The sequence below is a fragment of the Melopsittacus undulatus genome, chromosome 2 (genome assembly GCF_012275295.1).
Source record: "Melopsittacus undulatus isolate bMelUnd1 chromosome 2, bMelUnd1.mat.Z, whole genome shotgun sequence".
Lineage (NCBI taxonomy): Eukaryota > Metazoa > Chordata > Aves > Psittaciformes > Psittaculidae > Melopsittacus > Melopsittacus undulatus.
In genome coordinates, this window is record NC_047528.1 from 93608726 (window position 1) to 93624175 (window position 15450).

The 15450-nt window shown below is 44.9% G+C and overlaps 1 protein-coding gene across 2 annotated transcripts; it reads right to left on the reverse strand.

The window, feature by feature from the left end:
* Nucleotides 1–215: 215 nt before the first annotated feature.
* IFNGR2 (interferon gamma receptor 2) lies at nt 216–14712 on the reverse strand. 2 transcript variants are annotated; one of them, XM_034060248.1, is made up of 7 exons: nt 14488–14712; nt 9233–9359; nt 8566–8741; nt 6499–6647; nt 5020–5173; nt 3624–3778; nt 216–1304 (listed from the first exon to the last, which is right to left on the reverse strand). In XM_034060248.1, exons 1-7 carry the CDS (start codon nt 14549–14551, stop codon nt 1134–1136), a joined length of 996 nt encoding a protein of 331 aa, XP_033916139.1. In that variant the 5' UTR covers nt 14552–14712; the 3' UTR covers nt 216–1133. The 2 variants fall into 2 exon arrangements, with proteins under 2 accessions (XP_033916139.1, XP_033916140.1); XM_034060249.1 differs by lacking the exon at nt 14488–14712 and adding an exon at nt 9670–9687.
* Nucleotides 14713–15450: the final 738 nt, after the last annotated feature.

The window sequence follows — 15450 nt, forward strand, 5'->3', positions numbered from 1 at the left end:
AGCTTTTGGAAAAATGGTACTGGTGTTTCATGCCAGACTTGTTTATTCCTGGAGGGGGCAGAACAGCACTATCCCAGGTAGCCTGCACCTCAGACGGTAGCTAAGGTCACATCAGACTGAGGTAACTTGAACAAGTCATTTGCAAATGAACAAGTTTGTTCTTTTAACATCTTGTATCAAAGCCAGGAAAAAAACCAGACAAATAAAGCCAATCCTTTTAGTACAGAAGTGGTTAATTTGTGCTTTATTAGACACCTTCCAGGCCCCACAGGACTGTGATGTGAGGCTTAAATTCTTAAGTTGTTTGCTTTAAGGCACTCAAACCAGAACCCCCAGTCAACTTCTCATTTGACTGATAGGCAACAAGAGGTTTTAGTGTTTGATAATTACCAATGTATTATGAATTCTAAGCAAGAGTATTTAAAGTTTATTTTGCTGTGAAGAACAACTGTCTCACTGCAGGAGCAAAGATTAATGCTTCTTATGAGTGTTAGGAGGCAGGAATAAGGAGGTCTTGCCTGGGGACTTGTTCTTTACACAGTTTCCTGCTGAAGAGAGTAAAGTACTATTTCTTTTTTATTAGACTGCCCTTTTTATCTGGAGGGAAGAAGCTGTCACAGAAACCTGCATGTACCTAAAATGATTCAGAAAAGCATACTGGGCTGGATATAATACACACTGAGCACTAACACTGACTTAACAAATAAAGCAACAAAACAAAAGCCTCTATAAATGTCGTTCCTGGTAGAATTATTCACTCACTGAAACAGTCCACGTTGTACTGCATCCTACCATAAAGTGCCATTGGTTCTCACAAGATTTGTTTCAAGTTGGGGTGGGAAATGTGATGATGTTAATATAGCCATCTGTCTGTCTGCTGGCAATTTAGTGTTCTCTTCCATGTTCTGCCTTTTAAGTCTCTTTGGCAGAGCATAGCTGCTGGTGTAGCAGCAGAAGCCCTTTGAACAACAGCTCAGGGTCCATGCTATTCCCAGGGAGCAATATCTCACTCAGGATTCATCAGTGGCTGCATTTTGTCCAGAGCTCCTTGTGTCCCATCAGCAGCAACATGTACCACCCCTGGGCAGGAGCTTCTGCAACTGCTCAGTACAGGCACTCGCACCAGGCTGGGCTTAAGTTATGTCACTATTGCTGGCGATGTTGTGTGAATGAGCCTGACCAGCCAAACCACCGCCATGGGCCTGGCTTCCTTCTCCACAAAACACAACAGATAAGTTGTCAGGGTCATCCTCAGCATCATAGTGCGGCACCTCTAGAACAGGCATGTTCAGGTCCTTCAAATCCTGGGAAAAGCCAGAAACAACAATTTAGGTATATAAGCCACTAACAGATGCATTACAAGTTACAGAGAGAGCAGATACCACCAACTTGCTTCACACCAGAATTCACAGTGAGAGCTGTTCCATTCTGGATTTCCTTGAAACTACACTGAACAAGGAGAAAGATAAAAATATCTTATTTCTGTGGGAGGAAAAAGAAAATCAATAATGAAAACATCCACTGAAGCTCAGTTAAAGCCACATGTGTTTCCTATTTTTCTTTTTTAGTAATTTTTTTGGCTAATATTATTTTCCTGTTAGTATAAGCAAAATCCTGCTAGTTAAGAACAAGCCACAGAAGAAAACACTTCTTTATTACACTGCTGGGGACACATCCTCCAACAGCAGGAATCTAGCAACTGACAGCTTGTCTAAAGCACTGATGTAGCAAAGGAAAGCCAAGATTCTGGTTTGTTCAGTGCCAGGCAAGTCAGATCTACATACTGCTATCAGCAACCTCTAGTGACATGCTTCTCTTGTAGCTACTTTCTGCTTTGACTTGCCTTCTGCTCCCTTTTCCTCCCAAATTAAGTCATCAGCTTTACAATGAACACATAATCGATGAAAGAAACATTAGAAAGAATGCAGGCCAGAGGAAATGCTTCCTGTTGCTCCTTCCACCCCCACATATTCTTCTTACCACTAAGCTGATGTGTTTCAGAGGGAATAGGAGCCATCTTCAGGTACTGAACCAAAACCCGCACCTGCCATTGAACATTTTCTTCCCGAATTTAAAAATGAAATAAAACAAATGTCTGGAATACCAAGACTTTCACATTGTTAAAAGAGAGGTGTAGCTTGTAGTTTTACTCAAAAGCCTGTTCTGTACTGTAGGAGGTGGCATAATCTGGCTGAGATGGGATGGCAGTTCAAGTCACATCAGTTGTGGGACAGACTTAACCTTAGTTTAAATAAAGGTACCACCTTCTCTGTAATCATAGCTAATGGCTAAGGAGCAACAGGCTAGTTTTTCAAGTGTGTTAAACCCAAACGTTTTATATGGGAACCTCAAATACATCCACTTCAGCAAATTCAAGACATAAATGAACCTCAAGTTGGTTCTGCTCTGTGAAGGCATTTCTGCAGTAGAACTGCTCCCCACAACTAAGATCCTTCTGTAAAAGAAGGAATCATGTGATTTTTCTGAACATCTCAAGGAGTACATATAAAACTGCCTTTAAGCAAACTCCTATATCTAAAGAGGAGAAGCTCCAGGCTGGTCAATCCCTTTTAGAAATACCCATTATAAAAAATCCTGTGTATTCTCCAGATGACTACAATTACTCCAGAACACAGAATGACAAGCTCTGTTTTTGCAAGTCCTCTGCATGAGATACTGAACTATTTAAATACACAGCACATGGATTTTTTTTCTTCCTATGTGAGCTATGCTTTGCTTGATATGTGCTACAGGTGCCTCCACTGAGCCCCATCAAATGGTAGCTGAGGTAGCAGGAAGAGAGAAAATTATTTACTCTGGGGTCTGCAAGAAGTCTGGGTTCATTCACCCACACATCTATAATAATCTGGAAACAGAGCTCAACAATCACAGAATTATCATAGTACAAGGGACTACACTGACTGGCAGATCTATACAAAGAACTGATCTAGAGACCTGCAAACAAATACAGGCTTTTAAAAATATGGAATTTATGCTAAACAAGGACTTTGAAATTGGAAACTTGGCTTAAAGACTACTTCCTGTTTAAACACTAAAAAGAGGAAGATGGGACTAAAACAATACTGGCTAGTGCAGAAATGTGTGAGCTACAAGGAGGAAAATGTCCCGGGATAACCTACTGCTAAACCTATAGGAGAAAAAAAAGGCCCAAGAAGGTCCCCCCAAGTACTCCTCAGCCTTCAAGGCAGTCCCTGCTCTTAAAGCCATCAGTGTTTTGCTTTTCCATATCTGATTTTTAATGAGACCCAGGTCCCAAGTATGTGTTCTGCAACACACAACAGCTTTTTGCTTCCAGTGACCAACTGTTTCAGGCTTGATGACTTAGATAAGCAGTGAAAGGGAAGGACAAGGGGTAGTTAAGGAACAGAATCTTAACTCTGGTTTCATAACAGGATTAGAGTAGCATTTGTATCTTAGTACAAACTGTTACTTTTGTTATGATCCCCCATTTTATTCCTCTTCTACTCAACTATTTCTTTTTCTATGCACTAAGTCAACTGTTCACATCTGTTTCCATTACACAACATACACTTTGTTCATATTCACTCCAAGAGCATCACAGTCTTTTACAGGGGAGAGAAATATAAAACATCTCCACATACCTCTTCAAAGTGTGGTGGGATTTGTAAAAGTGGCTGAGACCAATATTTAAGTTTTTTGTGGTATCTCCACAGAAATAACAAGCCAACTGCTACCAGATTTACAGAAAGTAGCACCAACAGAAATATTAGTACAATATATAAAGCTCTGCTTGTCTCTGAAAAAGAGGAAAACCAAAACAAATATATACATGGCAGATTCATATTTATACAAACGTAAAAGAATACACAGCAAGCTGAAATTTACTATACTCAGTAATCAAAGTATATATATAAAGTACATATATGTGTTCAGAAGTAGCTTGTTTAGTGATTCCATGTGGCAGTCACCAGCACAGCCTAAGGCAAGCTCCTGCTTGACACACCAGCAGGGCAAAGGCAGAGCTGGAGGAATCACTGTTGGTGGTCAGAGGGCAGGCAGGGAGCACAATCGGTCTTTCCACCCTCAAGCTGTCAGCAAGGGCCATTATTGCCAGAGGGTTCTCCTTCAGAACACACACCTCTTTTCAAGCCAAGGGAGCATCAGACACTCCAACATTGCAGCTCTGGGGCTTGCGATCAAGTACTTGATTGGTATTACTCAGGAGGTCAGCTCCTGTGGGGCTTCAGAGACTGCATCTACAAGTACTCCAGTACCTTCAAAAGCATTCTGAAGATGGGCTGTGGTCACACAGAGGGAGTCAAGAGATGAACAAACTCCATTATCTTGCATGTGCACTCCCCCTCTCACTTATCTCCTACAAAAACATGGCACTCAACATGTTGTCAGAGAAGAAAGCAGGTCAAAGGGGAGATGGATGTTCCTGCCCTGAAGCAGGCAGTGCCTGAGGGAGAGGATTTGTAAGAACAACACCATCTCCTTCATCAATGGCTTCCCCTGAAGATCAAGTATTCGTATTTTCTTCGGGTATTTGTAGCAAGTAACAGCCACAGCAGTATTTACAAAGGAGATGAAGACTCTTAATTACTGACTGAACAATTCCTCATTCTTTTGCTATTAATGACAACTGTGAACTACTACTAGTGGTGCTGTCTTAGCACTCCTGACAAATCACAGAAACACAGACTAGTTTGGGTTGGAAGGGACCTTAAAGCTTATCCAGTTCCAACCCCCCTGCCCTGAGCAGGGACACCTTCCACTAGCCCAGGTTGCTCAAAGCCCCATGAGGCCCAGCCTTGAGCCCTGCCAGGGATGGGGCAGCCACAGCTTCTCTGGGCAACCAGTGCCAGGGCCTCACCACCCTCACAGTGAAGAGTTTCTTCATAACATCTAATCTCAATATACCCTTGGTATATACCCAGGTGTGTAACACAAGATAAGACTAACAGTTCCATGACCTAAGGCTCATGTTTCACTCATCCCAATACATAGAAAAATATAACAAAATTCAATTTATACCACTGATTGTAGTTCTGTAACACTCTGGGACACTTTGCAGTCCAAGTAACTGGAATTCTGGGTATGCCAACAATTCTACTTGAATTCTAAAACAGTAAAGTGTCAATTCCTTCAGATTTCTGATTTTGAATAATGTATTGCTCTTCTTTGTCTCCTGTTAAAAAGACAAAAAAAGAAGTGTTACTGTAAAAACTAGACCTGTCTTCAACACAAATCCCCTCCCGTATTTAATTTGCTCATTCAAAAAGTGCAGATTTTGTTTGTCATACTTCAGCTTTCCCGAACAAGAGCAGCAGTGAGATTCCAACTTCCCTACTCAAATGCATTGCAAAATTCTTTTTTTTTTCCAATTAAATCAAGCTCAATCATTTGAAACCATCTGTAACAGCATGAGAACGGATGCACAGTCTCATTTTAACCATCACGTGCTGCTGGGTGCTTTGATGCATCTTCTGTAACAGCTCAGGCAGCAAGCATGATATAGGAAGGCAGAAGGAAAAACCAGCCATGAGAAGTGCCCCTCCACCACCAGAGGAGACTGATGGAGGTGTAGTCAGCGAAGAGCTTCCATCCCCTCAGCTCTTTCTAGGGCAGTGTAAAGCCTCCAGTCTCCACATGGCCAGCATACTCTTTCGGTTGTTTTTAACCTGTGAGGAGCTAGGAGAAGGGCCTCGGGGAGGCCTACGGAAGCATACAAGAATAACCTCTTGTCTGAATCCCAAACATGAAGGTATTTTAGGTGTGTCAGAAAAATACACATTAGTGCAAGAGAGGAAGGAAGTAGAGGCATTTTTCAGTCTGAAACAAAGAGTTTTTAAAAGAAATTGTTTTTTCTGCTTCTGTTTTTTAACATTTGACTTGAGAATTACATTAGTGTGAATCTTCTCTTTTTTCATTTTTAGTGAAATGCAACTTACTTCCTCCCCTGCAACACTGGCCTGTCAAGAACACAATTATCAGGGCCACAGACAGCAGCATAAGCACACAATGAGACCAATACCTCTAAGTCTCAATATGAACAGCTCATCCCAGCTGCCCCAGCACTTTTCTAATAACTCTGCCTGCCTCTGCCCTAGGAGTGGGTGACATCAGGCCAAAGCAGCCTGTTACTGAAGCTGCAAGCACAAACAAGCCCAGCACAGGAAAGGAGGAAGGATATTTCAGAGTTTTTCCAAATTGCCTAAGCAACCTTTGGAATCTTAAAGCCACCTTTGATAATGCGCAGATTCTCCCCTTTAATCTGCAATGTCATTAACCTTTCTTTCACATAGAGGAAAAGACGGTTTTGAAATTCTGTGAGGCATGCAATACTTGTGCCAAGACCAAATTCATTTTTCAAGACACCAAATGGTGACATTCACCACTAGGGAAAAAATAAGGGTTTTCTTCCTCCATTTCTGCTGTTTGCCAGGAGACACCGACTCGCCCCTCCTAGCTACAACGGCATTATGAGCAAAGTAAATTAGAGAGAAGTCTTACTTTTTTAATAGAACTTGTTGCATTCTCCCAGTAGGACACATGATACTGAAGAGAGTATCCTGCTTCCGATCCGAACGGGGGCGTGACACTAATGAGAAGTGAGTCAGAGCTTACAGTCACACTGTTCACTTTAGGAGGCCCTATAGTAGCTGCACATAGAGAAAGAGCAGTGAACCTCTGGCATGCAGAACAGGTCCATGTACTGTCTCCAATCTTACTTTGATACTCTCAACAAACATGCTAAATATGGGGAATACAACATTTTCTCATCTACTTCATGCATTTAAGATATTTACTTTATTACAAATCTAAGGAAAAAGACTTGAAAGCATAAGTGAAACTAGACAACTAAAAAGTTCCCTGTTACCTTTCCCTGGAAATTCAGTAAATACTCACTAGAATGTATCTGCATTTATCTTCAGTTAATGGTGATACCATTTTGTTCCTCTTTTTTCCTTCAACTAGCCTACCACATACTACATATTCACTAAAAACCACACTGGTCAACAGATTGGAAGAGGAGTAACTAGCTTTCCATTCCTTGCTTTGATGTCTCCATCTGCCCTATAGGTTAAAGATTATAACTTTCTTTAGTCAAGTATTCTGAGGTCTAAATCATGAAAAATATTATATAAAGTACTGTCAGCCCTAATACCAGAGACCTGTGTGATCACAGGTCATACATGGTCACTGGTCATCTAGCTGTTGTATCTTGTCTTCTTTCAGTAGTTAAGCTTATCAGCATTTCTAAAGCACTCCAGGATCTCGAACAACCCCACTCATACAAAGAGTAGTTTACAGCTGATTGAATACTAAAGAGGGGTAACTATTGAAGTAAAAATCAATCCTTGCATGCAACTATTACTCACTGTACCTCAAAACTCCCAGCACAACCTGCTCTGTCCTCTGTTGCTTTAGAGAAAATTGCCCCCAGGATCTTTATATTGGTAGAGAAATTTCCGTTTCTTTCTACTTCCTGTTGCTGTACAACTGCAAATGCCTTGTGTGTCCTTGCAAATTCCTAAAGCTCCCCTCTCAAGTGGGACTGAACCAAACATTAAAGGAAGAGAACAGCCTGACTGAGCAGCCAATGGTCTCAGTGCCTAGGAACTGATCTCCAGGACAGTCACACAGGAACAACCACATAATATTCCTCCTGCTCCCCACCAAGGAACAGACACATAAACGTCTTTCCCACACCAAGCTTCTGCTTTGTCTTGCATTCCCATGAGCCCAGAGCTCTCGTAACTTCAAAGGATCCCACTCCTGAACAATCCTGTACAAGGATGGTATAGATACGTCGATTGTAGGCTTCAGTGCAGGATTTGGGCAATTCCTCAGCCTTGTACTCTACTGCTAGAGAAATTCCAAGATTTAGAACAGAAGTCACCAGGGAAAGCATCACACTCTGCAGCATGGACTACCACTGCTCCTCACAAGATATGGGAGAACTTGAGCTAAAGAGTCAATAAATCTGTTCCTCTGCTTCATTATTACTTCTGAGGTGTTTTTAAGCTCGGATATTTACTTTCTTGTAACCCTGTAACTAATCACAGCAAGGCAAAGAACAGATCTTATAAAGAACAATATGCTTGTTCATATATTTAACAGGATTTAATGTGTGCCCTTAACCCTTCTACACAGTAGTCAGGACAGTTTATATTTCTCAGAAAGGGGATCTGTTCAACAGAAACAGGCAGTTTGTACTCAGACCACAACAAATCAAGGGAGTGTATGTGCGTGTGTGACAGTGCTAAGTGGGGAAATAACAAAATGGAAAACTCTAACACAGTAATGTTGTACCTCTTATACGGCTCAACCACCCAAGGAAATTAATTTGTTTCTCTTTTGATACTTATTGAAAAAGGGCACTGCTAACCCCACTTCAGAGGAATTAAGTATTATCAGTTTCCTAGTACCACACCAAGGCCTTGTGGTCTTTGTTCACCTACAGTTCTCTCATTTGGCTTTTGTACATAATAGAGTCAGAAAGTCTACAACAAACAACAGGGTTTTCTTTTTCCCAAGAAATCTCCTCTGAGAGAGAGACACTGACTCAGCACTTACTGTTTCTCTCTGCCACAAAGGGATCTGTTTCCACCCAGTCAGAAGTCACTTGCCCTAGCTCAGCCCTCACACGCAAAACAAGAGTCCAGCGCCGCTCCTTAAGTGACCAGGGGAGACTGCATTCAGTGTGGGTGATCCGGGTGCAGTTCATCTCATCCCACTTATTGAAGGCTCCTCTGCAATGCAAAACAAAGGACAAATAAAGCACCAGCAGAACTGTGCAACAACCTAAAATACAATCCCTTCCACTAAGACAATTTTTGGAATGCAAGAACGTGTTACAAAACTACCACTTCCATGCCACCTGAATTCCCCAGCCCCTTCAGCACCTGCACCTCCTCAGGATCTGCAGAAAATTAAAATTAGCAAGAGAGAATTTGGTGAGGCTAAAATTCCACAGGAAACTATGCAACGTTTCTGGGCGCACTTCAGGTCTTCAATCTTTTCTCAGTTCAGCAGACATATCACAGGCTAAGAGATTGTCAGGCTTCAGATTCTGCTTTCAGGTATACATAAAAGCATGTGTAATAGACATCTTTTATGTCTGTGTTTGTTCATTTCTAGGTGGGTTTTGGTTGGTTGGTTTTATTTGTTTGCTTGTTTTAACTAATTGTGTTACTGGATTAGTACAAAATCAGTTTGGTTGTTTTAAGAACTATTTACTTACGTTTTATAATTGACTGTATATAACACCAAGCCTCTATCCACTTCAACAGGAGACCACTTCAGCAAGCTATGAAAGTTATAGGAATAAATCATCACATCCTTTGGTGCTGGTAAATGGGGAGAAGATTCTAAAGTAAGAAGAGGAATAAAACCAGTTATTGCAACATTCAACTACACTGTAGCTAAGATTTGATCTCTAAATTCCTTCACCATATATTATATTTTAATTGCTTTGCAGGCAAACCATTTTTCCTCATTCCATTTCTAGCTGCACTTATACCAATACATTTAAGTCCCCGCTATCCATAAAGCACTGAAATGCAACTTACTATTTTTATTTATTCCATACAGAACATAGTACTGAAAGTATCAAGTCCAATACAAAAAAAAATAAACCCCATTACAAAAGCTCATCGATTTAAATTGTCTGCATCTTACATTTTACTGTGTTAACTTCTCAGATCACATTTTTCCTGCCCATCTGCCTTCTGCTAACTTGTTCAAAACCACAGAGGTTGCTTCACTGAAATCTTCCAGGAAAGGGGGTAGGGAAGCCTTCTCAAGCCATTCACAAGCACCATTCCACTTGCAAGCCTCAAAATTCATCCGTTTTGAAACTGATTTCACAAAGTAAAAAGAACAGAAACCTCTGTTAGAGGCATGCCTTCTACTTGTAGCAATGGCCACCCAAATTTGGTCACGCTATGAACTTCTGGTGGTGAACAAAGACTGCAGTCATTCTCCAGCAGCTTTCCAGGAGGCAAGCAACACGGAAGCGGAGAGCAAAAGGTTGCATCTCTGCTGACACAAGGAGGGTGGAGAAGGAAGCTGTCTACCGGGACTGGAGAACTGCCACAGGCCAGGCACCGTGCTGGCAGCCGAGGGGTAGGGAAAAAAAAGCGGGGGAGGGGGGGAGGGGGGAAGAAGGAAGAGAGGAAGGAAAAGTTGGATGGATGAACGGCAGCTGAGCAAAAGGCAGAGAACCAAAGGCTGGAGAAATGGGGGGGAGGGGGAGGGTGAAGTAAAGAATGACAAATGAGAGGTGGGGGAGCAGCTGGAGGGAGATGTTAGCAAACAGGGCAAACCAGCAGGCTGAAGAGCTATAAAACACTGAAAGACATGGAGATCAACAGTAAGGAACTGGGACAGCCAAAAGCAAGAGGCTGTGATTACCACCAGTAGGATGAGGTGAGGAAGGCAGGAAAATGCAATCTTCTAATGCCTGCAAAACCAAAACAGCCTCACACTTGTAACCACAGCCTTGCTCAGGTGGGAAGGGCCTCTGGGAGCTCTCTAGTCCAAGCCCCTGGCACAAATAGAGCCAGCTCTGGCATAAGAACTGGCTCTTCAGGGCTTTCCCCAGGCAGGTCCTGAACCTCCAAGGACAGAGCCTGCATGGCCTTGCTGGGCAATGGCTTCACTGCCTACCTGTCCTAAAAGGGAGAAAGGTTTTACTTCTATACTTGACTCATATATGCCTATGTAGTGGATCCCCTTACACCACCAAACATACGGGGTCAACAGGTCTTAAGCTCAAAGACAATCATGACATGATATCCCACATTATAAGACTTCATTTTCTGTTAAGACAATAATCTCCTTAAATATAGTTGGGTTTTTTTCACATAAATAAGATCAGATGATGAAGCACTTCAGCTAAATTCTGTCCCCAGCCTTCTTTGGGAACATGGGGATATAACATTAAAAAGTTTTTTTTCTTTTTGATTTCTATACCTGTTTTGTTACACAGCACTAGACAGCACACTGATGCTGATGGTGCTATCTTTGGGAAGGTCATCATCCTAGGCTCTTAACATCCTCTACGTACAGAAAAGAGATGACACAAACCTTCATAAAGTTTCATTAAACCTTAAGTCCATTTACAAAATAACCAGGTTAAGCTCTCAAAGTTTTAATTAGGCATGCTACTAATTCCTTAGCCTCTTAGCCACTACTGTTAAGTAGTGCTCTTAGGCAAACACACATTGCCATAGGCTGCAGATGGATCATCGAGCACTGCAAACCTGTTTGAGTTTCCTTATACCTATAAACACTACCTATTAATCTCCTGTATGTTTTCTTCATTTAAGAAAAGTTTTCACTTTCTAGACATGCAGATTCTTTCTTGCACTCTTACCACTGGTCTAGCATGTGGCAAGGTATCTCCCACCATCAGTAATCTGTGCACTCCGATATCCAATAGAAACTGATTTTACAAACATCAAGAAAGTTGTCAGAACGAAACACAAGCAATGGCTTTGGGTTTCTCCCCTCAGAAAAAAAAAAGGGTGGGGGAAATAACAGAAAGCAATGAAGAATGAGGGCAGCTGGTCCATGTTCTCCTCAATCAGGACTTCACACTGATTACTCTACTTTAGATTAGCACTCAAAACCAGAACATTTCCCCTACCAGGTTCAAAACCACTGGCAGTTACCAAATCTATAGCTCTGCAGTTGCATATCAAGATGCTGCGTGCCACAAGGCACTTACTCCTGCACTGAGGAGCTGGGTTTGTAGCGCCCCAAGGGAACCCATCCATATTTCAGTTAGACATCTCAACTTGACAAGGGAAGTTACTGAGATTGCTGAAATCACGCACTGTACTCTGTAAGGATCTTCAGCTTGTGTGAGCCAAAGCAACAAAATGTACACTTCAGGAAAAAAGCACTTACATATGCAAGCATCCTATAAAAACAAGAGCCACCACAGCCAGGGCAAGGCAGAAACGTCCAATCCTTCCTTTCCCTCCGGAAGGTGGTCTCAGTGAGCCAGTTCTTTTTAAGCATCTCCCAAACAACACTCAAGATTGTTTTTTTTCCTGACACAGAGACTTCCTGTCTCTTCAAACCACAAGTCAAAGCTTTTGCACAGAGGGTGTGAAGCCACAAGTTACAGTAAGTGAAAGCAGCTCAGCTTGGTGTAGCTATCAGTTTCACAGCATCCATTCCTGCTCCTGGATAATTTCTGATCCCCTCCCTCACAGCAGCCTGAGAACATGGCCTTTTGCTGTCAAAAAAAAAGAAGTCGATAGGGGGGTAAAATGGGTGGGGGGTATGTGTGTTAATGGACTTTTGTCCTTCTTTGGTACTAAACTGGCTTCTCATACAGTCAGACAAGCACCAAAGCCTGCAAGATGTCAATAAGAGAAACGTGTGGCCAGGAGGGGACAGGCAACAATTGCTGGCTATTCCTTTGGCTCAGATTTTAAAGTGTAGCATCACCATTTACACCAGAAGAAACACGGTACACTGTGCCTACAAAAGAGAGCACAGAGGGGGAGGAGGTCCTACCCACAAGCCAAACACCAGAACAGCTCCCTAGGAAATCCGCTACTGGAGCTGGGATGGGACTGGGCCACACTGACTGCAGCAGGTCTCCCTGGCTTGCCCCAACCCACCCATGGGCATTTGGACTCCTGAGTCCATCCACAAACTGCAAGCCTGCTAAGTTAGGTGCTCCCTAACAGCCAGGCAGCTGTACAGGACTCACCAGTCACAGGCTGGTCAGCCAGACCTTGAAGAACACAACAAAAGGTGACAGTGGACACACTGAACTCATGGAGGTACTTGCATGACAGAATAAAGACCACGCTGTACACATACCTCATCCAAGATACATTGCAGCAGCTCTTCCGCACTTGCTGGGATACACAGTGAAGCCAGGATTATATACTCATCAGCTACAGCTTAGGCCCAACCGGAAGAACTTTGCTTTCAGGGCCTCCACTATGGCAAAGCATTTATATATAGTCTAAATCCATTCCTACCCAAACTGTCAATTCACAAGATCAGATAGAGACAGCTCTAGTTTTTAGTGTTGTTTAGCATCTTTACTGATAATCTGGATGAGGGGATTGAGTGCACCCTCTGTAGGGCTGCAGACAACACCAAGTTGGGCAGGAATGTTGATCTGCTGGAGCACACAAAGGCTCTGCAGAGGGATCTGGAGAGGCTGCATTAATGGGATGTGGCCAGTGGTGTGAGGCTCAACAGGGCAAAATGCCAGGTCCTGCACTTGGGCCAAAACAACCCCATACAATGCTCCAGGCTTGGGGAAGAGTGGCTGGGAAGCTGTTCAGTGGAAAAGGACCTGGGGGTGCAGATTGACAGCCACTGAACATGAGCAGCTTGTGCCCAGGCAGCCAAGAAGGCCAACAGCATCCTGGCTTGTATTAGAAATAATGAGGCCAGTAGGGCCAGGGCAGTGATTGTCCCCCTGTACTGGCCACTGCTGAGGCTGCACCTCAAATCCTGTGTTCAGTTCTGGGCCCCTCACTACAAGAGAGATATTGAGGGGCTGGAGCAGGTCCAGAAAAGGGCAACAAAGCTGGTGAAGGGTCTGGAGAGTAAGTCTTGCAAGGAGCAGCTGAGGGAACTGGGGGTGTTTTGTCTGGAGAATAGAAGGCTCAGGAGAAACCTTATCACTCTCTGTAACTACCTGAAAGGAGGACGTAGTGAGGCACAGGTCAGTCTTTTCCCCCAAGGAATGAGTGACAAGACAAGAAGTAATGGCCTCAAACTGCACCAGGAGAGGTGTAGATTGGACATCAGGAACAATCTCTTCACAGAGAGGGTGCTCAGACATTGTAACAGGCTGTCCAGGGAAGTGCTGGAATCACTGCCCCTGTAAATGTTCACAAACTGTAGATGGGGCTCTCACTGACATGGTTTAGTGGTGGACTTGGCAGTGCTGGGGTAACGGTTGGACTCCATGAAATCTAAGATCTTTTCCAACCAAGCTGATTCTTTGATTCTACGATTCCAGTACAGCTGACAAATGGGTGGCACACCACACACTACAGCCACATACACATACACCGTACCAACCCCCTGCAATCGGCTGAACCGGACAGGTTTTAGCTGCTCTCTCACGGACCCTCCCGCTCCGTGCCCGGCGCAGAGCCCACACCACGGCACGTTTCTAGGAGCAGCAACCCCGGGCTGGGCAGGAGAAACCTGGACTTGTCTCCTTCAGAGGGACAGGCACAGCCGAAGCTCGGGAAGGGTGAACCCGGCCGACAGTCCCGCTCTCCCCACTGCTGTGCTCCCTCACCCGTGGGACGGGCCCCGCTGTCCCCACCACAGCCGCCTCCAGTACCGCCCCAGCCCGGGCCCTCGCACCACAGGCTTCCGCTGACGCCCGGGCCGGAAGCCTGTCGGGGGGCAGAAGCACCGAGAAGCGAAGCCCGGGCGGCAGCGCCCAACCCCGCGCCGCCGGCCGCGATCGCAGCGAGCCCAGCTCCCCGCTGCACCCACCTGCACCTGAGGCCCGCACCGGGCCGAGGAGGAGGAGAAGGAGGAGCGGCGCCCGACACGGCATAGTCCGGCCAGCAGCGCCCCGCCGCCCGGCCCCGCTTGCTGCCAGTGGCTGCTCGCCGGTCTCCGAGGAGCGGGGCCGGCGGCGGGCAGACCAGCCGAAGGCCACTTCACATCCGCAACCCGGCGAGCCTGGCTGCGGCTGATAACGGGAAACCAGACAACCGCTCCCCTCCCTCCCGACTCCACCTCCTTCCTCCGCCTAAGGGGAGGGTGAAACCCGCGACACCCTGCGGGAGGGCAGGTCCCGCCCTCGGCCCCGCCTGCAGCGGCGGGGTCTGGGACCAAGGGGGCCGAGGGGCCCAACGGCCGCGGGGGGGTGTTCGCGGCGGCGCTGTCCCTGAAGGGGGGTCCCAGGCGTGGCGTAAGGGTGGCCCACGGGCCATGGCCGCCGGCTGCGCGCCGACAGCACCGCAGGAGGCTGCGGGTGTGTTTATGGGGTGCGGTTGATGTGAGAAACTGTTGCCATGAAGTGATTGAAGTTCCCCAGTTTTCTCTGGTGCACCTAGCGTAGGCTGCGCCACCTGCGGTTAAGCCTAACCTCATACCTTAAACCGGTGCTAATTGTTACACGATATTGCGATTAAAACATCCAGAGGTGGTGCCGGGGGTGTGGGGGGGAGGGGGTTGCATTCTTCCCAGATAATTTTAATAGAGCAGTTGTTTTAAAATAATTCACTAGGCAGAGATGTGTTTTTAAGAGCTTTCAGCAGTGCTTTACTCAAAAGTGCGGTAAAGCAGAGGGGTGTTTGGTGTGCCTCCTGAACAGAGTCAAATGCTCTGTCTTCAACACTTCAGAGAGAAAACGTTTTAGTAGCAGCTTCCCAATGCCTAAAGGCAGCCTACAAGAAATCTGGAGAGGGAGAGACTTTGTACAAGAGCATGTAGGGATACCACAAGGTG

Excerpts from the sequence above, each read along its gene's own strand:
- IFNGR2 (XM_034060248.1), bottom strand. The coding sequence starts at position 14,551 with ATGCCGTGTCGGGCGCCGCTCCTCCTTCTCCTCCTCCTCGGCCCGGTG. Across the intron at positions 9,360-14,487 it reads GGTGCGGGCCTCAGGTGCAG|AATCTTCTCCCCATTTACCA; the intron begins GTGGGTGCAGCG and ends TTCTTACTTTAG. Across the intron at positions 1,305-3,623 it reads TCCCACCACACTTTGAAGAG|GATTTGAAGGACCTGAACAT; the intron begins GTATGTGGAGAT and ends GGCTTTTCCCAG.